Source organism: Dromaius novaehollandiae, chromosome 1, assembly GCF_036370855.1.
Source record: "Dromaius novaehollandiae isolate bDroNov1 chromosome 1, bDroNov1.hap1, whole genome shotgun sequence".
NCBI classification, from domain to species: Eukaryota; Metazoa; Chordata; class Aves; order Casuariiformes; family Dromaiidae; genus Dromaius; species Dromaius novaehollandiae.
Window position 1 is genome coordinate 74,221,495 of NC_088098.1, and position 26,262 is coordinate 74,247,756.

Genomic DNA, 26,262 nt, shown 5'->3' on the forward strand with positions numbered 1-26,262 from the left:
CCAGTGATGTCCCCTCCATCAGTGCTTAGACTGCTCTCAGCCCTACGACTGCTTGGGCGCCGCTTGCTCTCTGAGATCGCGGGAGAGCAAATGGCAGGAGCCTCACGGCTGGGCTCAATTTGTGCGGGGCACATAGCGTTTGATCCTAGCAAGGAAGGTTTTTTCCTCCCTGACAGCCTTCCTTCACCTCAAAGCTAAAGTGCTGCAAAACTTCTTGAAACTGTTAGATCAAAGGGAAATCGGGTGCCAAACGGCTGCCTACTGTTATGCAAATTAGACTTTGTAGCGTGGCTGCTTCTGAGCTTGCTCTCCCATGAACCCCAAAAGATCTATACACCCATTCACCGGCCCCAAAAAGCAACCTAGTGGAACAATACAGTTTCATTACAGCTCACAGAATTTGCATTGGATTAAAATAGCTTAGATTTTTTCACTAGCATTGTCTTTGATTCCTTTTTTCCCCCCCCCTCCTGCTTCAGGCAAAAAATGAAGGCTGAATGCTGACTAAACCAATTGGACCGAGAAACCCAGGGTTTATAATCTTTAGCTTGCTAGCCAGAGGGGCCCCTCTCAGGGCAAATAAGATCCATTGAGAGGTTTTCATTGTGCCTGAGCTAGCGCAGGCTGCCTAATCAGGGCTCGATACCGTCAGAGGTCTGCTGTGGGAAAGCCTCTAGTGAAAGACACTTATATCCCTTTTGGTATAAGAAAAGGGAGAAGACTTCTGGAAATGTAAAGGAGTAGGAGACAGCAAAGAAAAGGCGAAGAAAATAAATATGAGATGCCTGTTACATTAGTGAGATCAGCAGTAAATCTGAGGAGACATATGGAATCGGAAAGAGTTTTGTAGTTTGGGCTAATTTTTACAGGGTTGTAATACGCACAATAGCTTGCTATAAATTAATTTTTACAGTCATGGGAACCATATTTCGTCTTCTAATTAAAAATGAATGTTCAGATCACAGTAAGGCTTTCCTAATGGAGAAAACATTCCGGACCAGCATACTTATCTAATACTTCTACTAGGAAATGTTCTCATTTCCAATATTTAGTGTTTACTTAGAAATATCTCTATCTGCCTGAGGACCAACTTCTGCTTCTCGGCCTTTTAATTGCAGCCCTCTTTGGAGCATTTGGTGTGAGTGAGGGACAGACTCAGCCATGCTGCAGGGTGGGGAGGAAGGACAGTGTTGTGAAATGAAAGGACTTCGCAGCTGGCAGCTACCACTGTGCATGGAGCATGTGCTAGCCTGGGCTGCAGTAACAGAAAGCAGAGAGAGAAGAAAGAATTACTCCTTAGCCCTCCAGACGTATCTGTACTTCCTTGGGTACAGCTGTAACTGGAAGCGAAAATCTTCTGAGTCCTACACTGCACAGAGGCATTAACTCCTTGGAACACCTTAGGGAAGTCCCTTCACCTGTCTCAACCTTTTCATATGCAACAGCAGTGCTTATATGTGGTGAAGTTAGTGAATTAATGTCTCTAAAATGCTTTGAAGGCTTTCAGTTTGGCAGGCCAGTGTATTTTCACTTGTATGATCCAGTGCATAATTGCAGCCTATCCCTCTCCGCAGATTGTTTTACCTTGAGTAGAAATTTCAGAGATGAAAGGGATTAGAAGCTGAGATCTTGTTTTGAAAGAAACAGGGCCTCATGGAAAGCCTGTGGGATCCCACCAGGACTTAAGCTGTGGTTGGTTCTGAAAATGGGATTTTCCAAACTGAATTAAGCTAATTCTGGAAGATGGACTTTTATTCTGGAACAAGAGTGTCTTCAAGGAGGCTTAGATGAAAGTATATCAGGTTAATTATTGATATATTAGCTATTCCAGTAACAGTCCAAAGTAAGATGAGCTCTAAGTCACTTAGTCCCTTTTGAAAATGTTGCCCTTTAACTATGCTGTACTAGTAGTGTGTGATTATTCACATGGCATTGTTTTTGCTGACTGACTGTTTGCTTGGAGCTCTTTAAACAGGAGAATTTGCAAACAGTAAACAAAAATGCTGTGGTATTTTCACCCATGCTGTTTGCATATGAAGGTAGTGGCTGCTTTAGAGAACAAAAATTACCTGCGTGCTGTGCACAAACAAAAACTTGGGTCACGCCACCTGCTTTGCCAGGAAATAACAAACTGAGGGGACCATGACCATGGTCAAAGCAAACAGGAGGTCCAAATTCAGACAGAGACTTGTGACCCCAATTTTGCAGTCGTTCCTCAATGATCAAACTGTTTCTGAGCTGACAGAAAACAGTGTTTTAATCGTAATAGTTTTCCTCCTCAGTTTCTTAGAAATGTCAGTGGAAGAACAAAGATGATGCTTAAATACCGGAGGGAGACACCCTCCCGCTTACAAAAGGCAGTGGCATCTGGGTGGTCAGCTAGACACCCAAGTGAAATCTATGTTTTGGTGATATCAGGTGAGTCAGGCAGTGGCTTTGTACTGTGTAAAAATCATCATAATAAACCCCACCCTCTTGGTCCTGGCACTTACAGGGTTCTGCTGGTTGGGAGTGTCGGCAGAATCAAACTTGTGCTTTGGAGATTTACACATTCCAGATCCCTTCCTGCTAAAGCGTGTGGTGGGGGAAGTCTGTGCTGCTGTTTGGGCTGTAGCTGTTCCTCACATTTTGGGTTGCAGAAGAGTGAGTCCCACAGCCTTGTTCTTCTCTGGAGAAGTCAGGCAAATGCAGAATGAATAGTCTCTCCAAAGAGTTAGGTGAAATGTCATATTCTGCTGGGCTGCTTTTTTAATGTTTTAAGTTCATATACCTTCTTGATTATGGTTAGTTTTATTTTGGCAATCAACTGCAATCTGTGGCAACTGTGGGATAGACAAGTACAATACATTGCTGGAGTCATCTCACAGTTTGTCTTAATTCTAAAAACAAAAGAATGGTAATTATCAAAACATTTTTTGTCTGTTTTTTACTTCAAAATTGAATTACTGGCAAGATTGACATGATTCTACTAAGTTCTTAAGTTTTCGTAGGCTTTTGTTTTCTATTCAGAACTGGTATTTGCAGTTTTCCAGGCCTGATTTCCACCCCTACAGACAGCTTACGCCTGCTATTCTTCTCTCTCTCAGTATCTAAGAAAGAGCCCTGCCCACCCACTGACCCTTGCTTCTTCCCAGGCTTCTTTCTGCCCCACTGCTGGTTTCTCCAAACATTTTCTTCTTGTGGATACCAGCCATGGTCTTCAGACCAAGAATGACTCATGGCTTACATTAGTATGGAAGGGTGTCTGCACAAAGTCTCCTCGTGCTCAGATTCAGGTTCACACAGCAGTTCACCTTGGTTTGTACCAGTTGAGGAGCTGGCTAATGAATTGATATTATGCCTTCAAGAAATACCATAATCCTAAAATTCTGAGATGTGCATTCTGTCGCAGTGGGAGACTGATTGGATATTGTTTCAAATGTGCACGGCTCAGGCACACAGAGCTTTAGGGTCCCCCTTATCCCACCAGAAAATACTGGTGGGGGAGTATTAGAAATTGCTCATTTCTTTAAGCAGAAGAAAGTGCACTGTTGCAAGAGCAGGAGGTTACGTCTTTTACTTTTCCATGGAATATGTGCCTACTGGAACAATACAGTAAAACAAAAGCATTCATAATCCTATATATAAAATAGTCTGGGGTCTGATCTCGATGGGAGCTTGTGACCCTACTCAGCACTCAGCATGGGCAGTTCAGGAACAGATTTTTTTTTTATGATCCCTTTTGGGCCTGGGCTCTTTTTGTGTCCTCTGCGCTGCTTTGTTCTTGTGCCTGTGATCACACATTTACACACACAGTGACTACAGGCAAGATGTTGATAGTAATATCAGTGCATGACTACACCCATTATTAACTTTCATGTTGTAAAATAGTTACAGAGGAGAGTTTATAAAGCATTTTCAATTTAGGTTGAACTATTAAAATATAAATTTAATTACATACATTTTGACTTAAGCCTCAGTGGAGACTGGTGGCAGGCACAAGTAAAGGAGATCCACCCACTTCAGGCATCTTGCAGGACTTTTGTATGTAAGCCCCAGCTAAGGCTTTCTTATGGTACAAAAGGTTGTACCATTCTGACTAAACCCTTTTAAACAAATACTCATTACAGAAACCATGGTATTGTTTTGATTTAAGCAAGGGGTTTTGGTTAGCTTAGGGTAACTAAGAAGATTTAAGCTAAGCATTTTACTGTGCTGACACCAACTTAGGCCACCAATAGCATCCTGATTATTCCAAATCCTCTTTGCCCCTGGAGCAAGCATCGCAAACCAGATCACTGTGACATTCCCGCACTGTCTGCAGTCTGGGACTGCATTCCTGCATTCCTGGGGTGGGAAGGAAAGGCAGCTGGCAAACATAGCAGGGCCAAGGCTTGTCATGTGGACAAGGCAGATTTTCCTTGACTGCACAGAAGATCCCAGGCAGATTAGAAGATCACCACTAGGATGTTTTAAGTAGGTGCAGCTCTACTACAAAGGCCATAACTTAAATGCTTGCAATCTGTCCCCTTAGCTCTTGTTAAGAAAGCTTGCTCTCTATTATTTCTCTGAGGAGTAACATTGGACCTGTTAAGCTGGAAAGAAAAACCTCCCCCTCATTTAGAAGAGTGCCAGAGTGGAAAAGAGGGAGCAGACTGGCTACAAGGAGAGATTTAGTCATTCTTCTCTACAGCAGGATGGCAGGGAACATTGCAAAGTTCATTTCCAAATCAGAAGAGCGTGTAAAGACTGCTTGTTTTATCCACTACATTAATCGTACTTCACATATTCCTCATAACATTAAGTGCATCCAGGTCGCTTCACTGTATACCAAGGCATTTAGCTGCCAATTTTGAAATAATTGTAAATTGAGTATAGCTGTTCAAGCCAGCCAAAATATGCTGGGTTGGATTATTAGTGTATGTCTGTGCACATGAGTGTATGGGGGGAAGAGGAACCACCGTGTGTCTGGAAGTGCTTAACACCTTGGAAGTGTTCTCAGATGAACAAAAGAGAGATGAGAATAATGATTTCTATTTTGATCTGCTTGTGCGTTTCTGCACAGTGGGTCATATCCCTCACCTGCCACTTTCCAGCCACTTTTGATTTCCTTTCTCCACAGATAAATGAGGCTGAACTTTTCTAACAGCGCGTCTCTTTACTGTTCAGTGTTGTGTCTGCATTTCTAATCTATAAGTGAATATAGTGCGTCAGTTTTACCTTCCTTCCCATTCCTCTGCTCTCAGCAAGTGCTAAAAAGGTCTGTCATGCTGTGAACCTGAGAAGGTTTAACGCGGGTGGCTGTGGTCCCCACGCACACTCCACTGCTTCCTGGTACAGTGCCTGCTAGGACATCCCACCTCTGTGATGGTGAGCAACTGCGTGTGGCTGGATCCAGCCTTGGAGCCGACTCCAGGCCACAGCCGCCAAGCTGAGCACAGCCGACAGCAAGTATGCAACCCTGCAGTGTGTTCTTGGTGGAGTCACCAAAAGGGGCTTCTTCTACTCCAGCTGAAACCTAAAAGAACTTGATATTTTTGGGACTTCAACTCCATAGTCATAGTGTTCTCTTGCTCTCCTCTTGGCTTCTTCCATGGCACTAAGCTTCCCTCTCTCATCTTCAGACTACACCCCTTGGATGTGGATGGCCCTGTTAGCGTTGCTTGACAATGTTTTTTAGCACTCAATCTGCTGAGGAGCGCTGCAGCCCCCGGAGGCCCTCTGTCAGGCCTGCTGTCAAAGGAAGCACTTTTTTGTAATGTGGAGGCAGATTTGTTCTACAGTCGCTGAAGCCACTGTTCAGAAACTGTTAGCAAGATGTGGGGGACTGTCCCCCACTCATAGCATACCTTTTAACATATTTTTCATCTGCAGGACTCTAAGCTGGCAATAGCAAGTCTTGTTCTGACCCTGTAGTGATACCTTGGACTTGCAGAATGCTGTTGAATGCATCTGGAAGTGCTGCTGAGCTTTCCTGCTAGTAGGAGCCTGGCTTTCTTCCATTAGACTTCTGCTGAGCAGAACTCACCTTGGCTCTTCTTCACAAGACAGGCCAAACCCAAATCCTGGCCCCTTCAGGGCAGGCAAATCTGGCCCTGGTTTTGCTCTGCAGGACTCGAAAGCTGCTTGTCACTCCATTTCACCAGGCTCCAGCACAGCATGATCAGGGGAAAGCTGGCTGCAAAGCTTGGAAGAACAGCATTGTGGAGTCACTAATAAAACCAGACCCTCGGGAGGATGTGCACAGCGTAGCTTTTGATTCTCTGAAGATACTTCACTAGATATTGTACGGGTGACATTCATGCTGGTGGTGCCCAGGTGCACGGTGCACCCTCCGAGCAACCTCGTGGCTGGTTGTTGCTATTCTACGCTTGTGCTGGGTGCAGCAGTGCCAGGGTGGGAGGTGGTGTGCAGACGGGAGGGAGCGACATGAGGCAGAGCAGGAACAGTTCTCCCCTGTGTTTCTTGAATAAGCCCTGAGATGCCCTCTCCCCATCTCAAGTGCAATATTAAACAGGAAGAGCCACACCCCAAAATTTGTATTTTCTCTTTGTAGTCGGTAGGATTGTGAGGGAAGAAGATTAAAGTGGTGATAATTTGAAGAGTCCCTCCACTAACCACAGTGATGGCATGTAATACCACTGTTGATAATCATACTAGTACTCATCACTTTTATTATGCTTTTCTTGAATAGGTCTTAAAAAAGCCTTTTAGAAGCCAGTCTCATTATCTTTATTTTACATGTGGGGTAACAGAGGCAGACAGAAATTGCAATCACTTCCAGTGGTGCAAATGATCATTTTAGTTTAAAAAAAAAAAGAAAAAAAAGGACTATTAGAAACTACGTAGCACTTCTATGAGCAGTGGAGCTGATAAAGCCTGCTTTCTTGTGTATTAGTGCCTGGGAGCTAAACATCTGTGTGGATGTCTAATAAAAGTTGAGCTCACCCTGTAGTACGTTCTTGGTGGAGTCACTAAAGGGGACTTCTCCTACCCAAAGTGAGACTTAAAAGAACTTGATATTTTTTAGACTTCAACTCCATAGTCAAATGTGGTAGAAACTGAGTAGAGGAACAGGGATTAACTGACAGGTGGAAGGACTGCATGAATCTTATTTCTGTAGGAATCAAAGCTGAAATCTGGTGTGAAGCTATAAAAGATGGCACTAGGTTGGGAAAGAGAAAGGAGATTTTTTTCCCTCCTACTATTTTAAATTCCTAATGCTGGAACAGGTTTGGTCTTACCTTTAACTAGCATTTCTTTAGCTTTGTCCTCAGAACTAAGCTCAGTGAGTTAGGTTGATATGTCATCACCCTAATTGTATCATGTGTATTTCAGAAGCATTTCAGAGCTTTATCTTGAAGCACTTACTCATTTCAGTAACCCTTTGAGGTGCAATCTTGTTAAGCTCATGGGACTGGTAGACTCCTAAGCATGTGGACTGACCTGTACAGCATGCAGTACCTGGAAGGTTTTTGCTGTTTGGCGTCCTAAGATTTTTAGAGCTGGTGGCTGTACGCCCCAGCAATAGTGTTAGATGTGTGACTTTACCCTGCCTGTTGGGCTAGAGAATTTTGTCTCAATCCTGCCTTAAGTTGCTACTGACTGCAGCAGAAAATCACCACCTTTAAGTAGTATCTGCTTACAGAACAGTTAAAAATGGCATTGAAAATGAAATGGGAGCATTTGAGCAGGGCAGATGGTTGGAACAGAGCTCCACTATGCCTATGCCTGGCATGTCACCTCCTCTATCAGTGTCTTCGCTGCAGAAACTCTAGACCTCTCGTTCTTTTAACTGAGCCTTGCTTTTCTTCTAGCCAGAGAAAGAGCATAAATCTTTGAGAAATGAATGAATGCTTACGATAAACAGGCTTTGTAACCAATTCTGTGGTAAACTTTACCCCTTTCCTATTGTTTCACTTTTGAAAATGAATGAGAGAAGGAATAAATTGCCCTAAAATTCATACATTGTCTATTTTTTTCTTTCAAGTTTTTAAAGAACTCGGCATTCTTGAGATTCCAGTAACCACATCCTAGTAAAGGAATGCTATATTTGTGGGTTAAACTTTATGCATAGTGTCCAGACTTGATAAATGCTGATTTGTTGGTTAAAAAGAAAAAAAAATCAAGTAACCATAGTTGAGACAAACATATGCCAACAGGGCTAAGAATGTCATCATTGATCTCATAGTGAAATTGTTAATCGTTTTTATAGTGAGCCTTTTATTTTACTTAAAATATATGAGCTTACGTTTTCTGAGGTGCCTGATTTCTGATGTGCAACTTTTGAAGTTATCAAGTTGGAATACACCAAAAAGAACTAATTTTCAAAAATGGCATATATTTTCTGGAGAATAATTTCCTTTATGACATCTGAGGTGGAGTACCAGAAATCACCTACTACTTTTAAAAAGGTCTTACAGCCCTCTGGAAAGAGATGTTTGGCTTATCTTCGAAGTGATACCTTTCTAAAATATGACCAGGTACTAATGTCTCCTAACTTCCTCTTTCAGTATCCATAATGGAGTCATAGCAGTGTTCCAGCGAAAGGGTCTCCCAGACCATGAACTTTACAACCTCAATGAAGGAGTAAGGTGAGTGACTCTACTGAAGTTACACAGTATTGTTAGCCAGCATGCACAGAACAGTTTGCTAGCACTCACGCTCAAAAGTTTTTCCAGCAATATTGTGGGTTTCTTTTTGCAGTAGTATGTGTTTCAACCAATGGCGTCTATTGGGCCTTTGTGGATAGTCGTTGTTTATGTGTGCCAACACCTAGCTGCATAATAGGAGCTGTATTCCTCCTTCTGCAAAGGAGATATTCAGCCATGAGGACAGTGGATTATTTTAGAGTCTCTCTTGACGTACTGGATTAAAATTAAGGAAGGGAAAACCTGGACCTCAATCCTTAGCTGTATTAATGAAGGCCTAAACCACTGCAGTGATGCAGTTTTTTTCCTAGCTGCTAGGCCTAGCTCTGGGAAGCATCCCTGGCATCCACAGAGGATGTGGGACACGATGCAGAAAGAAGTCCTGGCTGGGGATCCCTTATGTCTAGTTCTCCTTCCATGCAGGCAGCATGTAAGAGAGATGTTATAAAGCTGTCTTGTCAGCACAGTGACCTGGGAAACACAGCTTCAGGTTCCCATTTCTTTCTCATACAGTGCTGAAACAGTGTTCACAACAGACTGAACAGCGAGATGTATAATGGGAATGTTTTTTCTAAAAAAGATGGTGAAAAAGTCATTTAAGTTATAGATACAAAGACAAGGGTACCAAGAGGTAAGGTGGTATCTGAATTTACATACTTTAGTTATTACTGCTTATTAGAGCATTTATTACTACTTAGTAAACCCTCTCTCACTGACAAGGGCAAGGTAGCTTGTTTCCTTTTGACAACTTGTCCCAGCGCTTTGAAGAATAAACTGTAGAAAACAAGCAGCACTCAAAAACATAGACAGCTTAACACATTCCCTAGCTGTCTTCAGATAAGAGTCTCAGTGATTCCGTTTCCCTACTACTTATTGCCACTGCAGCTGGGACCAGGCAGTCTGACAAAATCCGTAGAATATCCCAAAAGCACCAGCCCAACCTGGTTTCTTTAGCTATGGAAATATCTTCAGAGAAGTCCAGGAAAATGACATATGGCCTGTGATCTCTTTCTTTCTCCCTCTCTCTTTCTCCTTTTTAAATTAAAATAAACTCATTCTTCAGTTGGGAGAAAATGTCAGATACAAAAGAAGAGCTTTTCTGGGATGGCTGTCAGCGTGATCCATCAGTCATTTTGAGTTAGTTATTGGAATAATGGTTGATCATTATTGCTGTAAGTGCAGTTAGGATTCTCCAGCTATATCTGAATGACAAAAAATTGTAGTACTGGGCTGAGATTTCCTGGCCCAGTGTATTTGCCTCAGGATGCTTGTCTGCTGATGAGAGACAGACGAGAAAAAGGAATTATCTGCTGATGTCACAGAGACAAATACAATCTTATATGGACAAACAAATAGAAGTAAGATAGGTGTTACTTTGTGAATCGTGCCCAGATTCTGCTTTCATTTACTTGGGTAAATGAAACCCACCCACATGGGTTTTAACCCTGCACAATGATGATGCTTGGTAATACAGTTGTGTTGAATTTATGGCAACATACCAAGCAGCAGTTTTCTTTTTTAACAGGCAAGTTAATTACTAATAGACTAATTTCTTTTTTCTTCGATTTATGGTGGGCTTGGCTGCCATGCCACAGGCCCTTTTCTTTTTGTTAGCTTGATAATGCTGCTTTATTGCTATCTCGGTCAGCGGTTCAGTTTTGCTCTGCTTTGGGGAGAACAATGCCGGGTGACTCGTACCTGAGCTAATTGACAGAATATTGTGAAATCTAGACCACGCTAGAAAGCTACTGTCACAAACAAGGCATCAGAGGCATAATTCTCCTAGTATAAATGAACACTTGTCGAGATACAGCCTGGCCTGTGAGACCGGTGATTGTTCTTGTCGTTGTGTCCCTGCAGCTCTGGACCAAGCAACAAGATGCTTTCAGCAACCGTTTGTATTTGCTGATTGCAGGCTGTTAGTAAAGGAATTGCTCCCTGCCTGCACCCAGGGAGGTAGCTGCCAAGATGAACCTCACGCAATCCATGAATGTAAAGAAATACAATTTGTGCCTTGCTCTTGCGCAGAAGGGAAGGGGAGGAGAACCGATGACCAAGTGTCCCCATGACACTGCCATGTCATTCTGAGTGAGGCCCTTTGCTCCTGCAAAGAGAGAGCTTTCCCTTGGCTTTCACTGCTCATAAAACTGTTTCCTGACATGTGTATTTTAGCATAAGCAGATTAAAAATGCAAACATAGCTGGTCTAAAACCAAACCAGCCTTTCTGCTGCCACTTAGAGGTTGTTTCCTTTTACCTCCGACTTGGCCTGAACATCCTTCCCATTTACTGCCAAATGCTGTCCTTCCTCTCAGTGACTATGTGGAGTTTGTTTTTCCAAAGCTTCTCTTTGTGTGTCCCACTTGACAGTTACTCATAAAAACTATGAAAATGAGCAAACTGCAAGTGGGCTAGGAGGACAGAGCAGACAGCTGAAAGATCTGTTGCAAGAGGAAACCATAGCAGTGGTATTTTTTAAGTATATTTGTTCACACGTCCAGCCACAACCACTCTCCAAATACTCTGTGCCCTCTGCTTGCTACATTTTATGGCTCACCACAGGCATTAACCTTTTTAGTACTCCTGACTATGTACAGCTGAAGCCCTTTTTCCTCACTTAAATTCAATTCAAAACATAACAAAGAAATTACTGATTTCACATATCAAAAATATCTGGGTTACTGTTGTTATTTTATTCAAAATGGTTTCTTTGGGTTAATGTTATTATTTAATGCAAAAATACCGGATTCATAAATATGACTTCAGAAGTGGAACAATCTATATTTGCCCTCTGATTATTTTAGATGCATGTTTCCAGCAAGTACATAAATAAAATGAAATATATATCCATTATTTCCACTGAGCAAAATTTGAGTGTGGAAATGTTCAGGTAAATGGCTGATACTGATAACTTTTTTCCACAGTTTCAGGACAGTAAGAGAAGTTACTTTATCAGTTTAACTAGAACAGATTCTGGGATACTTTTCATAACTAAACCTTGAATATCTAAGTTGACTCACAGACCAAATGTTACTATTTTGGCAATAATGTTATGTCTGCAATATTTGTGCATCTTCACTTTGACTCGTGTGAATGTCATGTATATTCAACTACTCTGTCATGCACACATGCAAACAAATACTTACATATATGGTTTCCTTTTCTGAACATACATCTAGAGGCTTTGTACTCTGATTATTTATGCACTGATTATTTATTAAATCATCAGGGGGTACAAATGTATGCACTACCATTTCCTTCTGCTTCAGATTTGGCTTATAAAAGCACAGGTGCCACTTGATCTCTAAACACTTGATCTGTTCTTCCGCTCTTTCCTCAGGGGAGACAGAAAATAAACGTATGCTGTACAATGTGTTTATGTGATTCCTTTTTTTAATATAGCACTGCTGTAATGAGATCACTGTCTATTCTGCATATAAGGGATTTTTTTTTTTGCTTTGATCCTATGATCTGTGAATTATCCCCCTCGAAAATTTCTGTAACAGTTGAAACGACAGAACCAAAATGAAGTGGCCAGAACTAGGACAGCAATTGTGATACCCTGAATAGGTCTTACCTTACTCATTTCTGCTTATCTCCGCTGTGTGACCTTCCCTTCTCCCGTGAGCCATCTCTTTGTTCCACCATCTTTCCAGTAAGGAAGTCGCAAGTGATTCCCCTCATTTAAGTCAAAAAATTTCCACAGTCTAATTCAGAGTTTTAATTTGGGTCCTCTGGCACAGGAGAGATGTTGTTAGGAGGTCACAAAACGCAGTGCATAGCAAACACAGAGACAGAAGGGGAAAAAAGGCATTACTGGGACTGAAGTAAGTAGTTATAGCTAAAATTGCAAACATATATCAAAAATGTAATAATCCACTGTGTTTGGAATTCATCATAATATCCTGAATGCTGCAGTATAGAACAAAAATAACCCAGTCTCATTTATACCAATGCCCCCTGACTCCATTCGTGTATGACTCTAGCATTAGAAATTGGCCTTAAATATGGGGTTACATGCAGTTTGGGAAGCCCTACTACCAGTAAAAAGGAGTATGTGATTTCAGTCTCTTTCAAATTGCTACAAATCCTGAATAAGTGTGCTAAAGCTAATGGACTGCAGTAAGGCAGTGAGGAGAGAAGACACATTGGTAACCGAGATTGTCACTGGTGTTTGTCTTGTATATAACTTCTCCTGAGCCCTTACCATGTAATTTAATTGGGGATTGGCCAAGAAGGAGCTTATAATTATGGTTTGTAATGTTTTCTTCTTTTACTATGCAGCTAATTCAAAGATCAGATAATAAAAAACCTATCTGCATATACATTCTGTTTAGTACTTCTATTGGTTTATGTGTGTTGTAGTAATAATCTTGCAGTGGGGATGAGGGTGACTTTTTCATTTCATGCACTATATGTCATTTTAAAAATTTTATTTACACCACTTGAAAATCAAGGAAGAAAAAGAAGGATAGGGAAACACAGAGGAAGCAGGATGTCCTGTATTAAGGCTAATACATATTTATAGCTGCCTGTCTTCTGAGTTTCAGGATGCTGGCTTGATGCAAACAAAGCTTATTTTATTGGCATTTCCTCTTTTGTAGCAAGAGTTCAACCCCAGTAAAATCACTTCTTTTCATTTTGCTTCGTAATCTAACAGCTAATAAAGTTAATGTCAGATATATGCAGTGCTAGACTTTCCATTCTGAATAGTGTTTCAAGAGTTAATTTCAAAATGAACCAAAGAAGCAGCAACAGAAAGATACAAAAAAGTCAGGAGCTATTTTAGCATATTTTATGTGAGTTTATATTATCATATTAATTTATAAAGTCTTTAAATAAGCAATGAAGATCTGATACCAATGAGATACAAGCTTCATAAGAGTGCAAAGTGACTGTCAGCAAAATCAGATGCACTTAAAACCTGGTCTCCTATCTGAACAGGAATCTCTCAGTTCTAATCAGATTTTCACCTGGATTCCACCACTGATATCTGTATTTCTAGAGAAGGTTATTTAGTAATGAGAATTATCCAGGCCTGGACAGATGACAACACAACTGGGTTTTGTTAAAGGAAATTAGGCAAGGATGAAAAAAAATATATGCAAGCAGTGTATTGGATCCAGTTTTGTTGCGAATATGGGTATTGAGAACATCAAACACTGGTGTTTTAATGTGGCCCGAGGGCCTCACTATTTCACTAGAAATTAATTAAGGTAGCATGAAGTATCTGTATTATTAGGGATTCAAAGAGCAAGAGGCATTAATTGTGCTGTCAGTTCTTCTACCCTGTAAACAGAGATGCTAATGTATCTGTACTGCTGCTTGGTGCGATGCAGTCCAGTGCATATAATTAACTACAAGCTTGGTGCTAAGTTCATTCACAGCTGAAAAATGGAAATGTGGTGGGCTTTTGATGTATCAGAGGGATAGTTAAGTTGATAAACTGAACCTCATTTTGTATTTCCTGCTGTAATTGCCGAGAATTAGCAGTAGAATCTGAAGTACAGAAAGGGAAGGTGTTTGCAAACCACCTGCTAAAGTCTAGGAGGAATCTAGGCCTGGGCTTCAAAGAGTTCTTAACTTGATGACAGCATAGAAATTAAGGAAATCCTGAGAGCATAAAGTCTCAGTATTCTTTTTTGGAAATAGTGGCACAAAGAGAACTTCGGGATCAAATTGTTTCTGTGATAGGAGATTTTAAAACAGCAACCTTTTTTGCCATTTTACCTAAAACTAGGTTTATCCCCCCAACTTCAAAGGAAGAAAAATTTCAGTGCCATCACTTAAGACAGAAAAAAAATGCCACAACTTGGGTTGCTGCTGGGTTGCTGCCGTGAGTGAGCATGGCAAGATCAGGCTATAACATCTTTTTACTCCTTGAAGTAGAGGCTCCTGAGCACCCATAGTGCTTTAAGTGTTTATTGATCTCTGTGGGGTTAAGAAGATTTTCATCCCGGGGCTATTGACAGGTATGGCTGAGGCTGGTCCTCTGGGGCTTCAGCTGGCTGGGCTTGGTCCCTGAGGCCACTGCAAGGGTTGTCCTCTCCCAAGTGCTGCACCAGCCGGCTGAGGGCTCTTGCCATGCAGTGGCCCTGCATGCACATGAGAGGCCTATTGCTCAGCCCTGAGCTGGCTTGCAGAATTTTTGTCCCTAGATAGTGACTGATAAAGTATGTCTGAATTAAGCAGGTTTCTAGCAGAAAAAGGATTTTGATGCTTAGCAGCATCTGAAAATCCCTTTCCTTGTGTTTACTTTCTATTTCATTTATTCCTCAAGCAGTTCTATGGGGTGCTATGGCATCAGTGTGGACATATCCTTAACAGTAAATGAATAAGATACTGTATTTTGGCCTCCTAAAGAGTGGCCTTTTTCTCCTTGCCCTGAGCTGTCAGAAGATTTCAAGAGGCTGGGCTGAATCTTGTGGTGTTATAAATGTCAGACTCCAAATCCTGTGGATTTGCTTACTAGTTAAATAATATGATTAATTAGTTATTTTTTAGGTGACAGACGTAACCCTAAGAGATAGATGATAATTTGGTTGCCCAATTGAAGTGGATCTTAAATAGATTTTAAATAGATAAATAGATACATGCATTTTAAATATGAATAGATTTTAAATAGATTTTAGATTTAATAAATAGATTCTAGATTTAGATTACATAGTTTTTAAACAGGATTTTGATAGCTTTTAAATAGAATTTTAGCTTATTTCCCCCAGGTACTGGAGATGGTCACAAAGAGGCAGGTTTTAAAAAGAGCTCTAGGCCAGATGTGCAAGTGTTCAGAAAATCCAGCTGAGGCTAGATTTTTATAAGGGGTGAGCTCTCATTTAGGCACATAAATAATGACCTAAGTGCAGAGAAGTGTTAAACATCTAGCATCCAACATGGGAGATTTAATTGACATACAGTTCTTCAGCAGTGCAGTGAGTTTTGTCTAGGTACACTGTTGGGGCTTGCAGGTCTGGTTGAATTCAGTTTCTGAATTTGAGGATTGTTGGAATTTTGTTGCATGTGGGTTGTTCTCAGGTTAGTTTTTGGTTTTAGTGCAGAGGAATCATGAAATACAGAGCTAAACTGTTTAATTTCCACTTGCTTTTTCCCTAAAACCATACAAAACTTCAGCTGGTTCAGACTCTGGCTGGGAGACTGTGGCCCTTTTCCATGACAAACGGCCAAGGTTCAGGTCTGCGACAAAATCCACAAAATATCTTCACGTTTCAGGTTTCTCTGTGTTTTGCTGCAGGTCTTTTTTAAAGTTATGTAGGGCAGAGATTATTCAGCTCTGGACACACGTAAGACAAGCTGCATACTCATTGGTTTGCGCAGCCCCGCATATTGGCATACAGTGCGAAGAGCTCTCCCATATTTGGAGCGCAAGACACCTGTTAAACACTGGCATAGAAGCAGAATAACTGGTGTTTTTGTAAAGGTTAGATGCAGACTGGACTGCATCCTGTTTTATCTTTGTCAAATCTCAGTTTCTGCTCATGAGTTTTCGAGCACCTGAACCATCTAAAAGCATAGCAGATATTTTTCAACACATAGAAATGCTTGCTGAGATGCTTAGTATTCTCACCCCAGTTTGTTATGTTTCTGGTTATGCATTATTGACAGGCTATACTCATATGAAAATATTTTGCTGTTGCTGACTTCCCCTTTTCCATATGTTCCACCATTAATACGATTTGTTGATTACGTAGATCCTTTTCTTATTCCTTTTAATACAGGCAATTATTGAAAACAGAACTGGGATCCTTTTTCACTGAATATCTACAGGTAGGCATGTGTTTTCTTTCATTTAATTCTTTTTTTTTAATATGCTATGAGCAAAATTGTTTCACCCAGTCTAAATGCTGATTGGAGCCCTTTGAAATCAGTCGAAGATTTCCACTGATTTTTCTGTGTTCTGGGTTAGGCTCTGTGTGTCATTTATGGACTAATGAGATTTGGATCTTTATATATATATATATATATATGTATGTATGTATATGTATATAGTTAAATAGTGAAAACTCAAGTAGTAGAATAGATTTATGCAGCCAGTGGGTTTTTGTATGAAATTGCTGTCTTTCAGTAGGCTCCAGACATTTTCTTTTAGCTTTAAAATATAAGCTACTGAATAAACCTTTTAAGTTCATTGTAGTAGAGTAAATAGGAAAGCCATTTAGTAATAAGTAAACATTGTCTATTAAAATACAGTGTTCTTTCTACTCATCGAAGACTGACTACATGCTGTATGGGTCAATCGTTTGAAGGCTGTAAAGCCCTCTGTACAGCACAGAACAGGGGCTGTATTCTGGAAGTGGTAGGCAATTTTATCATCCTTTCACAAGTATCCCAAGGGATTTAAGCATGGTGGAGGCGGGAGGAAAAATCCTTTGATGATTGATCATTAAAATGAAAGACCTCTGTTTTTGAAAGTGAAGAAAGAATGAAATGTTAAATATGATGGCTACAGGGAAGTATAGAATTGAGTAAAGGTAGTCTATATTTTATTTACAGAATCAGCTGCTTACAAAAGGCATGGTGATCCTAAGGGACAAGATCCGGTTTTATGAAGGTAATTTGGATTTTAGCATGGCTATCTATGTCTGTCACAGGAGTGACAGAATGCAAAAGCGTTCTGAAGGCAGTGACATTGTTTTTGCTAACTTCCCTGGATTATGGATTAATTATATCCATTTATTCATGCAGTCTATTGTTCTGTCCTGCCTTAATGTTCCCATTGGCTTTCATCAAGGAGAGGAGATTGCTTAGCGCAGCAGCTAGGGAATAAAGGAAAAATTGCCTCCAGCTTGGACGCTTTCTTTTGCTTCAATTATAGCCTGCTCAGTATTAAGGAAAAGTGGAAGAATAGAATGAGATACCTTAATTAACAAAAATCTGAGCGCTGAGATCCCAGTTAGATGAAGTATCTGCTTAAGTTCAGAATAATGCTGTTTGTTGTTTTTAGCGTTATTCTGGATTCACGCACACATTAATGAGGTCACAAAATGTACTGTTTCACTGCCAATGCTCCATTTGTCAGTCTGCACCTTATGGAGATGTCACCTTATGGAAGTAAGCATCAAGAAAATTCCTTTTATATTTGAAACAGCAAAGTCCAAATTAAAAATAAATAAATGGAGATACAGGGGCTGAAGTTGAGAGTATAGATCACTTTCTGCTTTTTTACTTAAATCTATGCAAATCTAGAGCAATGTGTCCATTCGAATTACTCCAGACTGATACAATTATTACTAGTCACTGAATATATTCTTTTTCGTCCACTCATTCCCCTCCTTGTTTGTGTAAATGCTGCAAAAGACACTAAGCCAGGTTAGTTCTTTAATGAGTCTGTCTAAAGGCAGAAAGAAAGTACTGTCCAAAAGTGCTAAAGCCAGTGCATAAGTAGAATTTTAATATGGGCAAATGCATTCTGCTTTGACTAACTTCCAGTGTTGCAGTCACCCTCATTTCATGTCCTGTGCTATTGTGCAGCATTTAGATGTGCTATTAAATATACTGTTTTGTCCTAGATGTAGGTATGCGTCATCAGAGAGTGAAAAGATTCCTGAATATTTTATAAGATTATTGTGTGTGTAAATAATTTGAGGATCTTTAGGGAGTGTGAGACAATTTTGAAGAAATGTAGCTTTCCTTTAGCTTCCAGGGCCACAGTCATAATACCACTTAGTCTAAATATACTGTTTTAGCAGTAGCCTGGAGACAACCATTTCCATTAGTTACAGCTATCTGTAAATCTTAAATGTGACCTTTCATTACTGACAGTATAGTTGATTGGATTAAGATGGTGCTATGGGACCCACGTTTTCTGATGAAAAGAAAATAGCCCCGAACACAGCAAAAAGAGAACAAATTTCACATTTCAAGTACTCAGACACTTCTAAGCTGAACACAGAGTTCCTCAGTTATATAAAATAACAGCTTGGAGAGCACAAGGGGAACTGAGCTGTAAGGATTTCAAGGCCTTTACAGCTGCTTTATAAATCACAAAGGAAGTTGTTTTTTAAGTATCATATTGACAAATTAGATCCAGTAAACTGCTAAATTCCTATCCCTTCTTCTTCTGTTTTTACTAGCTTGAAAGTCAAAATACTATCAGTGATATTTGAAATCAAAACTGAGAAGAAAAACTGAAATGTAAGGTCACTAAGTGACTTTCAAATATAGGAGCATGTTTAGCAAATACGAAGTTTCAGCAAGCTGTTAAGTTTATTTTGGTTTTGAATTCAGTGTATCATTTTATGGCATCCCCCTAAAATATGGTCAGAAATGCTGGTGATGTGACAATTAAATTGGTCATGTATTTTCCAAGTGCTTCTTTGCAAGTTTCAACTCACACCAAAACTGGAAAGTTTTAGAAAGATAGCTGTAATTTAGGATCCAAATTCAGGTATTTTTCTGACAGAATGCTTTCTGATAGCTTGCCTGGTGAGTGGCTGGTGGATGTGAGTCTCCGAGGCTGGAGGAAGGGTTTCCTGGCTGCAAAGGTACCACAGCTCCAGGTCCCTCCTGTACTTGCTGCCCCCATAATTTGGACTCCCAAAATACTGCAGCAAAGTTGGGAGCATGGAAATCCTGGGAACTCCTGTCCAAGCAGGACTCCCCTCCTGGTTCTGCAGAAGCCGTCCCATCCTCAAATCTCACGTTGTCCCTGATCCGATGGTTGGTGTTGGAGCTCTTACAAGGGAACGAAGATCATCTCAGAGTACAGTCTGTAGGGGTTTTGTTCTGCAAGAAGTTTTGAAAATTTTAACTTTTGTTTTGAAAGAGAATGATTTTTTTTTCAGAAGTTTCAACTAACTGTTAAAAGCACTGTGAAACTGAACAGCACTGTGTGGATTTTTATGTCATCCAAAACTGACCATATTGTGCTTCATTTAAATGAGCATTTAGATGAACCCAGCTTCCTTGAATCCAATACATACTTATGGCAAATGTAGGGATCTTCGCCTCACAGTAAAACAAACATATTCTTGAAAGGACGCAGAAGTCACATTCCTCTGTGTGAAAGATGCTAATCATCAACAAACTATAGGAATTCTTGCACAGCCCACAGTAAAAGGCCTGCCTGGCAAAAAGCAGTTAACTGCAGCCTTTCTGAGCTGCTGCACAGAAATCCATCTCTTTACAAAACAAACTGCCCACAAGATGAAAGGAATGTGCTACAGTAAAGGCATATTTATCTCAACAGGACAATTTGACTTCATCCAATTCTAAGAGCAAAATTTCAGAAGGACCAAAATTCTACGTGCTCAGCACCCACATTTGGAGCCAAATATTTTTAAGGGCTTGGTTTCCATTGAACTTTAACTTATGTGTAACTAATATGTTTAACTCTTTTTAAAATTCTGCCCTCAAGATTTAGAATGGTTAGAGTTCTTCTTTGTGAGCAGAATTTCTATCTTTGAAACACCTTTAGTATATTGACCATAAATGCAACAGTATTTATTATTATTATTATTACTGCTACTGCTACTACTACTACTGCTGCTAGGAAATTTTGGACCCGGTTCCCTGCTGTGTTTCACTAGAACTAATTTAAGACAAATTTAAAAAAATTGAAACTTAGAACATATTTTTCAGTCTTGTGCATGAATATGTAAGATAGAGAGGATCCCAGCCTGATGATGCAGAAGCAACAGTCTTGGAATAGTTCACAAGCCAGCAGCTGCAGTATAGCATGGTGATTCAGATTTGTCACCGAAAGCATTTAAAGCCATTGACCCAAGAATAATTCAAGAGCTGCAGATATGCCAAAGCTGGTGCTATCTGTCATGCACTTAAAAAATGCAGCAAGATCAAGTATCCTGTAATAAAGATCAGTACTTGACTAACTTTGATTGTAGATGCTTTCTTGCAAAGTCTGTTTCTTTATGTGTGTGTGCAATACTAGAAAAAATGCTCCCTGGCTGGGGTCCTAAGTAATGCTATAATACAAGTATTAAGGATAATACTTGATTCTGATACCAGCAGTGATCTTGACTGGTTGATATTGAATTTGCTTCTTGAAAGAAAGAATCTCTTATCTGAATCTTGAAAGAAAGAACTGTCTTATCTGAATGCCTCAGGTATTTATTTATCTCCGTAATAGCTGCTGGTAAAGGCGTAGTGGAAATTTCCCCATTTGTAGTCAAGTTAGGTGCACAGGGACAGTAAACACCTTGCCCAAGTCACCCAGGCCAGCTGGGGGAACTGGGGTTTGAAGCCAGCATTCAGCTATTCAGCCCAAATTCCTCTCCCATAGATGTCCAGCTCCCTCGTTTGCCTCTGTTTTATGAAATGTTCTCTGAGGGACTTAGTGTCCAGCTTGGTTGTGAGGGCTTGGCCAGAGCTTCTCTGATCTCCAGGAACCTGCGGAGGCTTCCAGGTGGCTGCAGCTGGGGAAGGGTGATAGAAAGGTGCTGACCCTGCTGCGAGGACCAAGGGGAGCTCAAGTCATCGGCAGGTTTTCACTGCATCCAGTGACAGGAAAAAGCAGAGCCTGCAGCACCATTCTCTTCTTCCACAGATCTTGGATGAGGTTTTCTATGGAAGGGAAGATACAGGGAAGCTGGGAGATAGATCGGAGGGGCTTTGTGCAAGCATCCCTGCAGAGACAGGTTTGCCCTGCTCCCCTCCTGCTGGGAGGGCAGAGTGGAGCAATGTGGCGGAAATTTCTATGGAGAGATGCGTCCACATTTAATCTTCTGCGCCCTCCTCTTGCTGCTCTCCGTGGTAGTCTTGTCCAGTAGTATTAGAGCAAGAAGAGGAGGAGGTAATCTGAGCTATTATTGCTTATTTTTCACAAGATTTTTCTGAGTGAGCTTTAACCTCAAAGTCTCGGAGTCTACTAAGAACATGAGATGTGTCATCTGAAAGACACAAATACTGAATGATCTAATATACTGAAAGCAATACAAATTCCATACTACTAAAAGTGTCTGGTAAATGATTTATCTTTGTGAATAACTAGCAGATTCACATTGTTTCCTGTGTTTCTTAGTCTTTGAAGTTAAGTGATTATAACCTAAACAGATCACTAGTTTCTTTTGTGTTTTTGCAGGGCAGAAACTGCTGGATACCTTAGCTGAAACCTGGGATTTTTTCTTCAGTGATGTCCTGCCCATGCTTCAGGCTATTTTCTATCCTGTGCAGGTAAAAATTTACTCTGTAACTATAGAATCTTGAAAAACTGGAAAAAGCAACTCTACTGGTTAATCAACAGATTGATGCAATCCTTAACTCTCTCTCCTTGGGCCAACTTCCCAGTGCCACTGTTCTGTATAGTCATGTCATGCAGATAAGTTAATTATGTAAACCGGGCTGGGAAGTGCTTAGATGAAAAAGATGAAGAGGAATTTTGAAAATAGGAGGTGCATGCAGGAGGATGGATAGTCCTTATGTCAGCTCATGCTAAAAGGAATAAAAAGGATATGAACAGTAAACTGAAATGTGCACACAGTGAAATAAGTGCAGCTGTGTTGACTTCAGCATATGCATTTCCTTATCTGGCATGTGAATTTTTCTTTCTGAAGTATCTTCACTTTTGAAAAGGGATTTTATTGCTGAGGTCAAATTCTCTGCTACTGTAAATGGATACAAAGACAACAATAGTCAGTGGAATTGGACCAATTTACATTATCATAGAATTTGACTCCAAGTAATTTTAAATCCACTATAGCTACTTGATCTGATTTGGATGAAGGCTCAGTCTTCTATTTAGTGAAGGCCTACATCCAGAAAAGTGTTGTTTATCACTTAAGTCCCAGTGAAATCTGTAGCAAACAGGTATCTAATCGAGCTTGTGGAGCTGGTCATAGATGCCTACTGATTTCAGTGGGAGTTAGGTGCCTAAATACATTTGGGGAAACTTTGTAAACTTTCTTGCATTTTTCCAAGTGAACTTTATGCTTAAAATGATCATCCAGTTGTTACCAATATAGTTTGTATCTGCAATTAATTGCAGGCATGAGATCTTAATTCTGTGGAAAAGTTGCAGTTTGACAAAAAATTTGATTCTAAAACAGAAGAGATCTAAAGACATACAGGACTGGATCACCCATTGACTTGTGCTGTGTCATTTAAAACAGTCAAAGGAGGATGATATTGAAAACCTATTAGAACACCAGGTTAGGTTTTTATAAGTGCCACGTAATCTAAATTCCAGTCTGCCTAATGATACAGGTAGACTCTCAGCATGATTTTCGAAAACACTTAACTAAATTAGAACTCACCTAGATGTTTCTGAAAATTGTACCAAATACCTCTTTTCACTGTCACGTTTCTGAGGCCTTTGATAATAGTTTAGCAGCACAAATCTCCTCATCTTTCAAGTGGAAGTAATAGCTTGAATTTTCAAGGGAGCCTGGAGGGAGTACGAACCCCAAGCCCTACGTAATTGCAAACGGATCTAGGTGCCTTATGTTCTAAGTTTAGTCCCAAAAGCACAGTTTATGCTTATATGCTCTTGGAAATACCATTCATTACTAGGTTAAGCAGATTTGGGGCCTTCTTTACTTCAGTATAAATAATTACACAGAGTGAAAAGAAATGGCGGGAGTGTCAGACTTCTTTATTCCAAATTAAGATAAGTCAACACTAGCTGAATACCAGACCTTCCAGAAGGGTAAATATTTGGGTGGCAGCACTCAGAAATGCAGGCAGGAATATATATTTACAGCCACATATAGCCAAGGAATAAGCCCTGTCCCAGCGACTGGAACAGTTTTACAGGTCCTCAACAGACATAAGGCAAGTGGTGTTAAGCTCTGCAGGCAGAGCTAGTGTCATATTCTTCAGATGAGACTTTTTTCAGTGAGATGTGATTCTTATACTGCAAAAAGATGTCTTTGAAAATGCAATATGAAACCTCAGCTCTGTTCTTGCCTTATATTGAGGTTTACGTAACTCTAGAGAGAAGGAAGATCCCAGGCAGGCTGAGGCCAGGACTCCCAACACAATTCAAAGAGCAGATGTCCAGCCAATATTTGAAATCTTGAGAAATAATGGAAATTCAACGCTACCTTTTTTTAATTTACTATACATTTCATTGCTTTTGAAATCAAAATACTCTTGCATATTCTGCAGTCAGGTAAGATTCCCCTTCAGCCCCCCATTGTCTTGATAGCTAAGATTGGTTTTCCTTGGTAAATATGCACTCGGTCATTGTCTGTAGCATTCAGTATTGTCAAATCAAACAAATTCACTGTGAATGTTTGTGGACAGGACACTGTTTTGTGTCCTTTGTCATATTTCCTCTGCTTTGCACTCATATTTACTATTCTGGTAATCCTTCAGAAGTGAAGGAAGGAATTTTGACTCAGAATTTTGACACTCATTTTTATAGAGCTCATAATCCATTTTGTTGTGTTTCTGTTTCTAAGGGGAAGGAGCCCTCCGTTCGACAGCTAGCTCTTCTGCACTTTAGGAATATTATTACCCTCAATATTAAATTGGATGATGCATTATCACGTTCCAGAGCCAGAGTTCCACCTTCTATTATTCAGATGCTGTTAGTACTCCAGGTAAATTTGTTATTTTTCTCAGGTTGTTTTCTTTATCTGTCTTTCCCTACCGTATTGCTCAAGTCTCTGATTTTGAGCCCCTTTTGGAAACTTCTCATCTGGAATGCCAGGTCTTCCATGCAATTAAATGTCGTCCCCATCATATCTAGAAGTAGGGTCTGTAGAGTCTCAGATTGCATGCCTTAAGATCAAGGGGATCTGAGAGTAGAGACTGCTTTAACAACTGCAGGCTGCAAAATACTGAGTTTCAGAGCCAATCTGTGTGGTAATAACATGACTTCCATTAAATGTTGTGTGTTGCTGCACTAGTGATTTTGGATATGAAGATTCACCTCTGGTGTAGGCAACAAAGTGAATATGCAATTTGTGGTTGTATCATAATCATATTTGGTCACTGCGACCAAATTCTATCAAAAATGTTGGTATAAAAACATGTAAGTTCAGATGCTGGTATTTTCTTTCAGTGTTAGATTGTTTAATAGGAGTGAGGAGAAACAAAAAGAGGAAATGCAGGCAGAAAGCACAATTAAGAAAGTATTTTCTTAATTAAAGAAAAGCATGAGGTTGTATTGAGGAGAAGGGGGATGAAGCAGAGGGAGGGAGAGAGCCAGGAGTGGAATTCTTAGGGAGTGAGAAAAGCTGAGAGTTTCCTGAGTGGTGATTTTTTTATAAACAAATAGATTCAGAGCAAATAAAAGAATATAGTTTCTCACACTTAAAACTATTCTTCGCTTATCATCATCATACAAAGTAGTACTGTGTCTGTATTAGTTCTAAAGGACTGGATGATCTAAAGGCCAGTGATGAAAATGGAGCAGGGAATAAGATTATCTCTGCTGGATCAAGAAATGATAGTTCAGCCTTGCTATCACGGTGCACATATGTTGGGGTATATAATGGTGTGTTTAAGCTAGTTTTCTCAGAAAAGATACTTATGCAATAGCACTGCCTTCTTGCCCTTTATCTCTCTTCTCCCTAGCCTCCCTCTCCCCAGATGCTTCTCGAGACTTCTGGCTGATTGTGGCACAATGACGACTATCACAGAGATATTAAGTTCCTATGAGTTTTATGGAAATTAGTGTCTGGAGAGAGGAGAGGAGCCTCAGGGAAAAAATGGAGCATGGGCTTAACTGCATAATGAGACATCAAAGAATTCACATAATTGAGCTGTGAACTAAACTGTGTTAATAGACACCAGAGATTCCACATAAGAGAGCACCATCATGAAAACCTTAATCACAGGAAGGTTGCCTATCAGACCTCATCCCTTCTTGGATACTTAGGTAATTTGCTCATTGGAAACCAGGCTTCAGAAGCATTGCTGCTGACAGATCTGTTTATATTTTTGGTGGTGGAGGTTTCTTTGCTTGTTTAAACTTTCTTCTTTAAAGAATCTACATTAGCTACGGTCAGGATCCTGTTTCCAGTGAATTCACTGGTAGGCTAGGAATTAAATAACATCCTGATTTAGAAAGTTCATAGGAGCTGATGTGGAGCCACTTGCCAGGATCAGTTTCTACAACAATTTCATGGCAAATGTTTTCTTCAACAACCAGATGTGTTAACAAGGTGGATGCCAGATTAGGGTGAAAGGACAAATCCATTCTCCTTGCAAGACTGTTGATGGAAATCAATAGTAAAATAAGAGGCAGTTTGCCCCTGGGTGTTTATTTCTTCATGTTACCTGCAGTTGTATGGTGGGGAATTAATGACGAAAGTCCTTTCTTGGCAATAGCTTTGTCAAGCTTGTGGTTTAAAATCTAATGGAAATTACAGTAAAGGGCCAGAAAATGGTCTGGGAATGAGCTATTTACATACTTAGCAGTGTTAGTTAATTAATTGGATTTCATAGCTAAGACTTTTTCCCAAACTTAAATGTCAGATTAAACAAAAGCAAAATTTATACATTTGTGGTGTAATAATGGAATTTCCTTGAGACAGATTAAGTCAGTATGTAAATAGGACTGGAACAGAGAAAGCAATTCAGCTGTCCAGAAAGCACATGGTGATCTTGTGCATGTGGGTTTCCCAAACTGAGAGAAGATGCCTTGGTGTGGGCATTGTCTAGTCCATATTTCTGTCTGCCATGGGTATCTCTTCCATAACAAACTCAGTGAC

The 26,262-nt window shown here is 40.2% G+C and overlaps 1 protein-coding gene across 7 annotated transcripts in view; it reads left to right on the forward strand.

Moving 5' to 3' along the window:
• PRR5 (proline rich 5) overlaps positions 1-26,262 on the forward strand; it is a 94,046-nt gene that overhangs the window by 41,502 nt on the left and 26,282 nt on the right. For 6 of the 7 annotated variants that reach the window (XM_064516901.1, XM_064516919.1, XM_064516911.1 and 3 more), the window contains 5 exons: positions 8,493-8,573; positions 16,363-16,411; positions 17,138-17,195; positions 21,684-21,775; positions 24,004-24,144. In XM_064516901.1, coding sequence (XP_064372971.1) covers positions 8,493-8,573; positions 16,363-16,411; positions 17,138-17,195; positions 21,684-21,775; positions 24,004-24,144 — 421 coding nt within the window. Of the gene's footprint in view, positions 1-8,491; positions 8,574-16,362; positions 16,412-16,834; positions 16,941-17,137; positions 17,196-21,683; positions 21,776-24,003; positions 24,145-26,262 lie in introns of those variants that run through there. The other variant, XM_064516926.1, reaches the window with a different exon arrangement.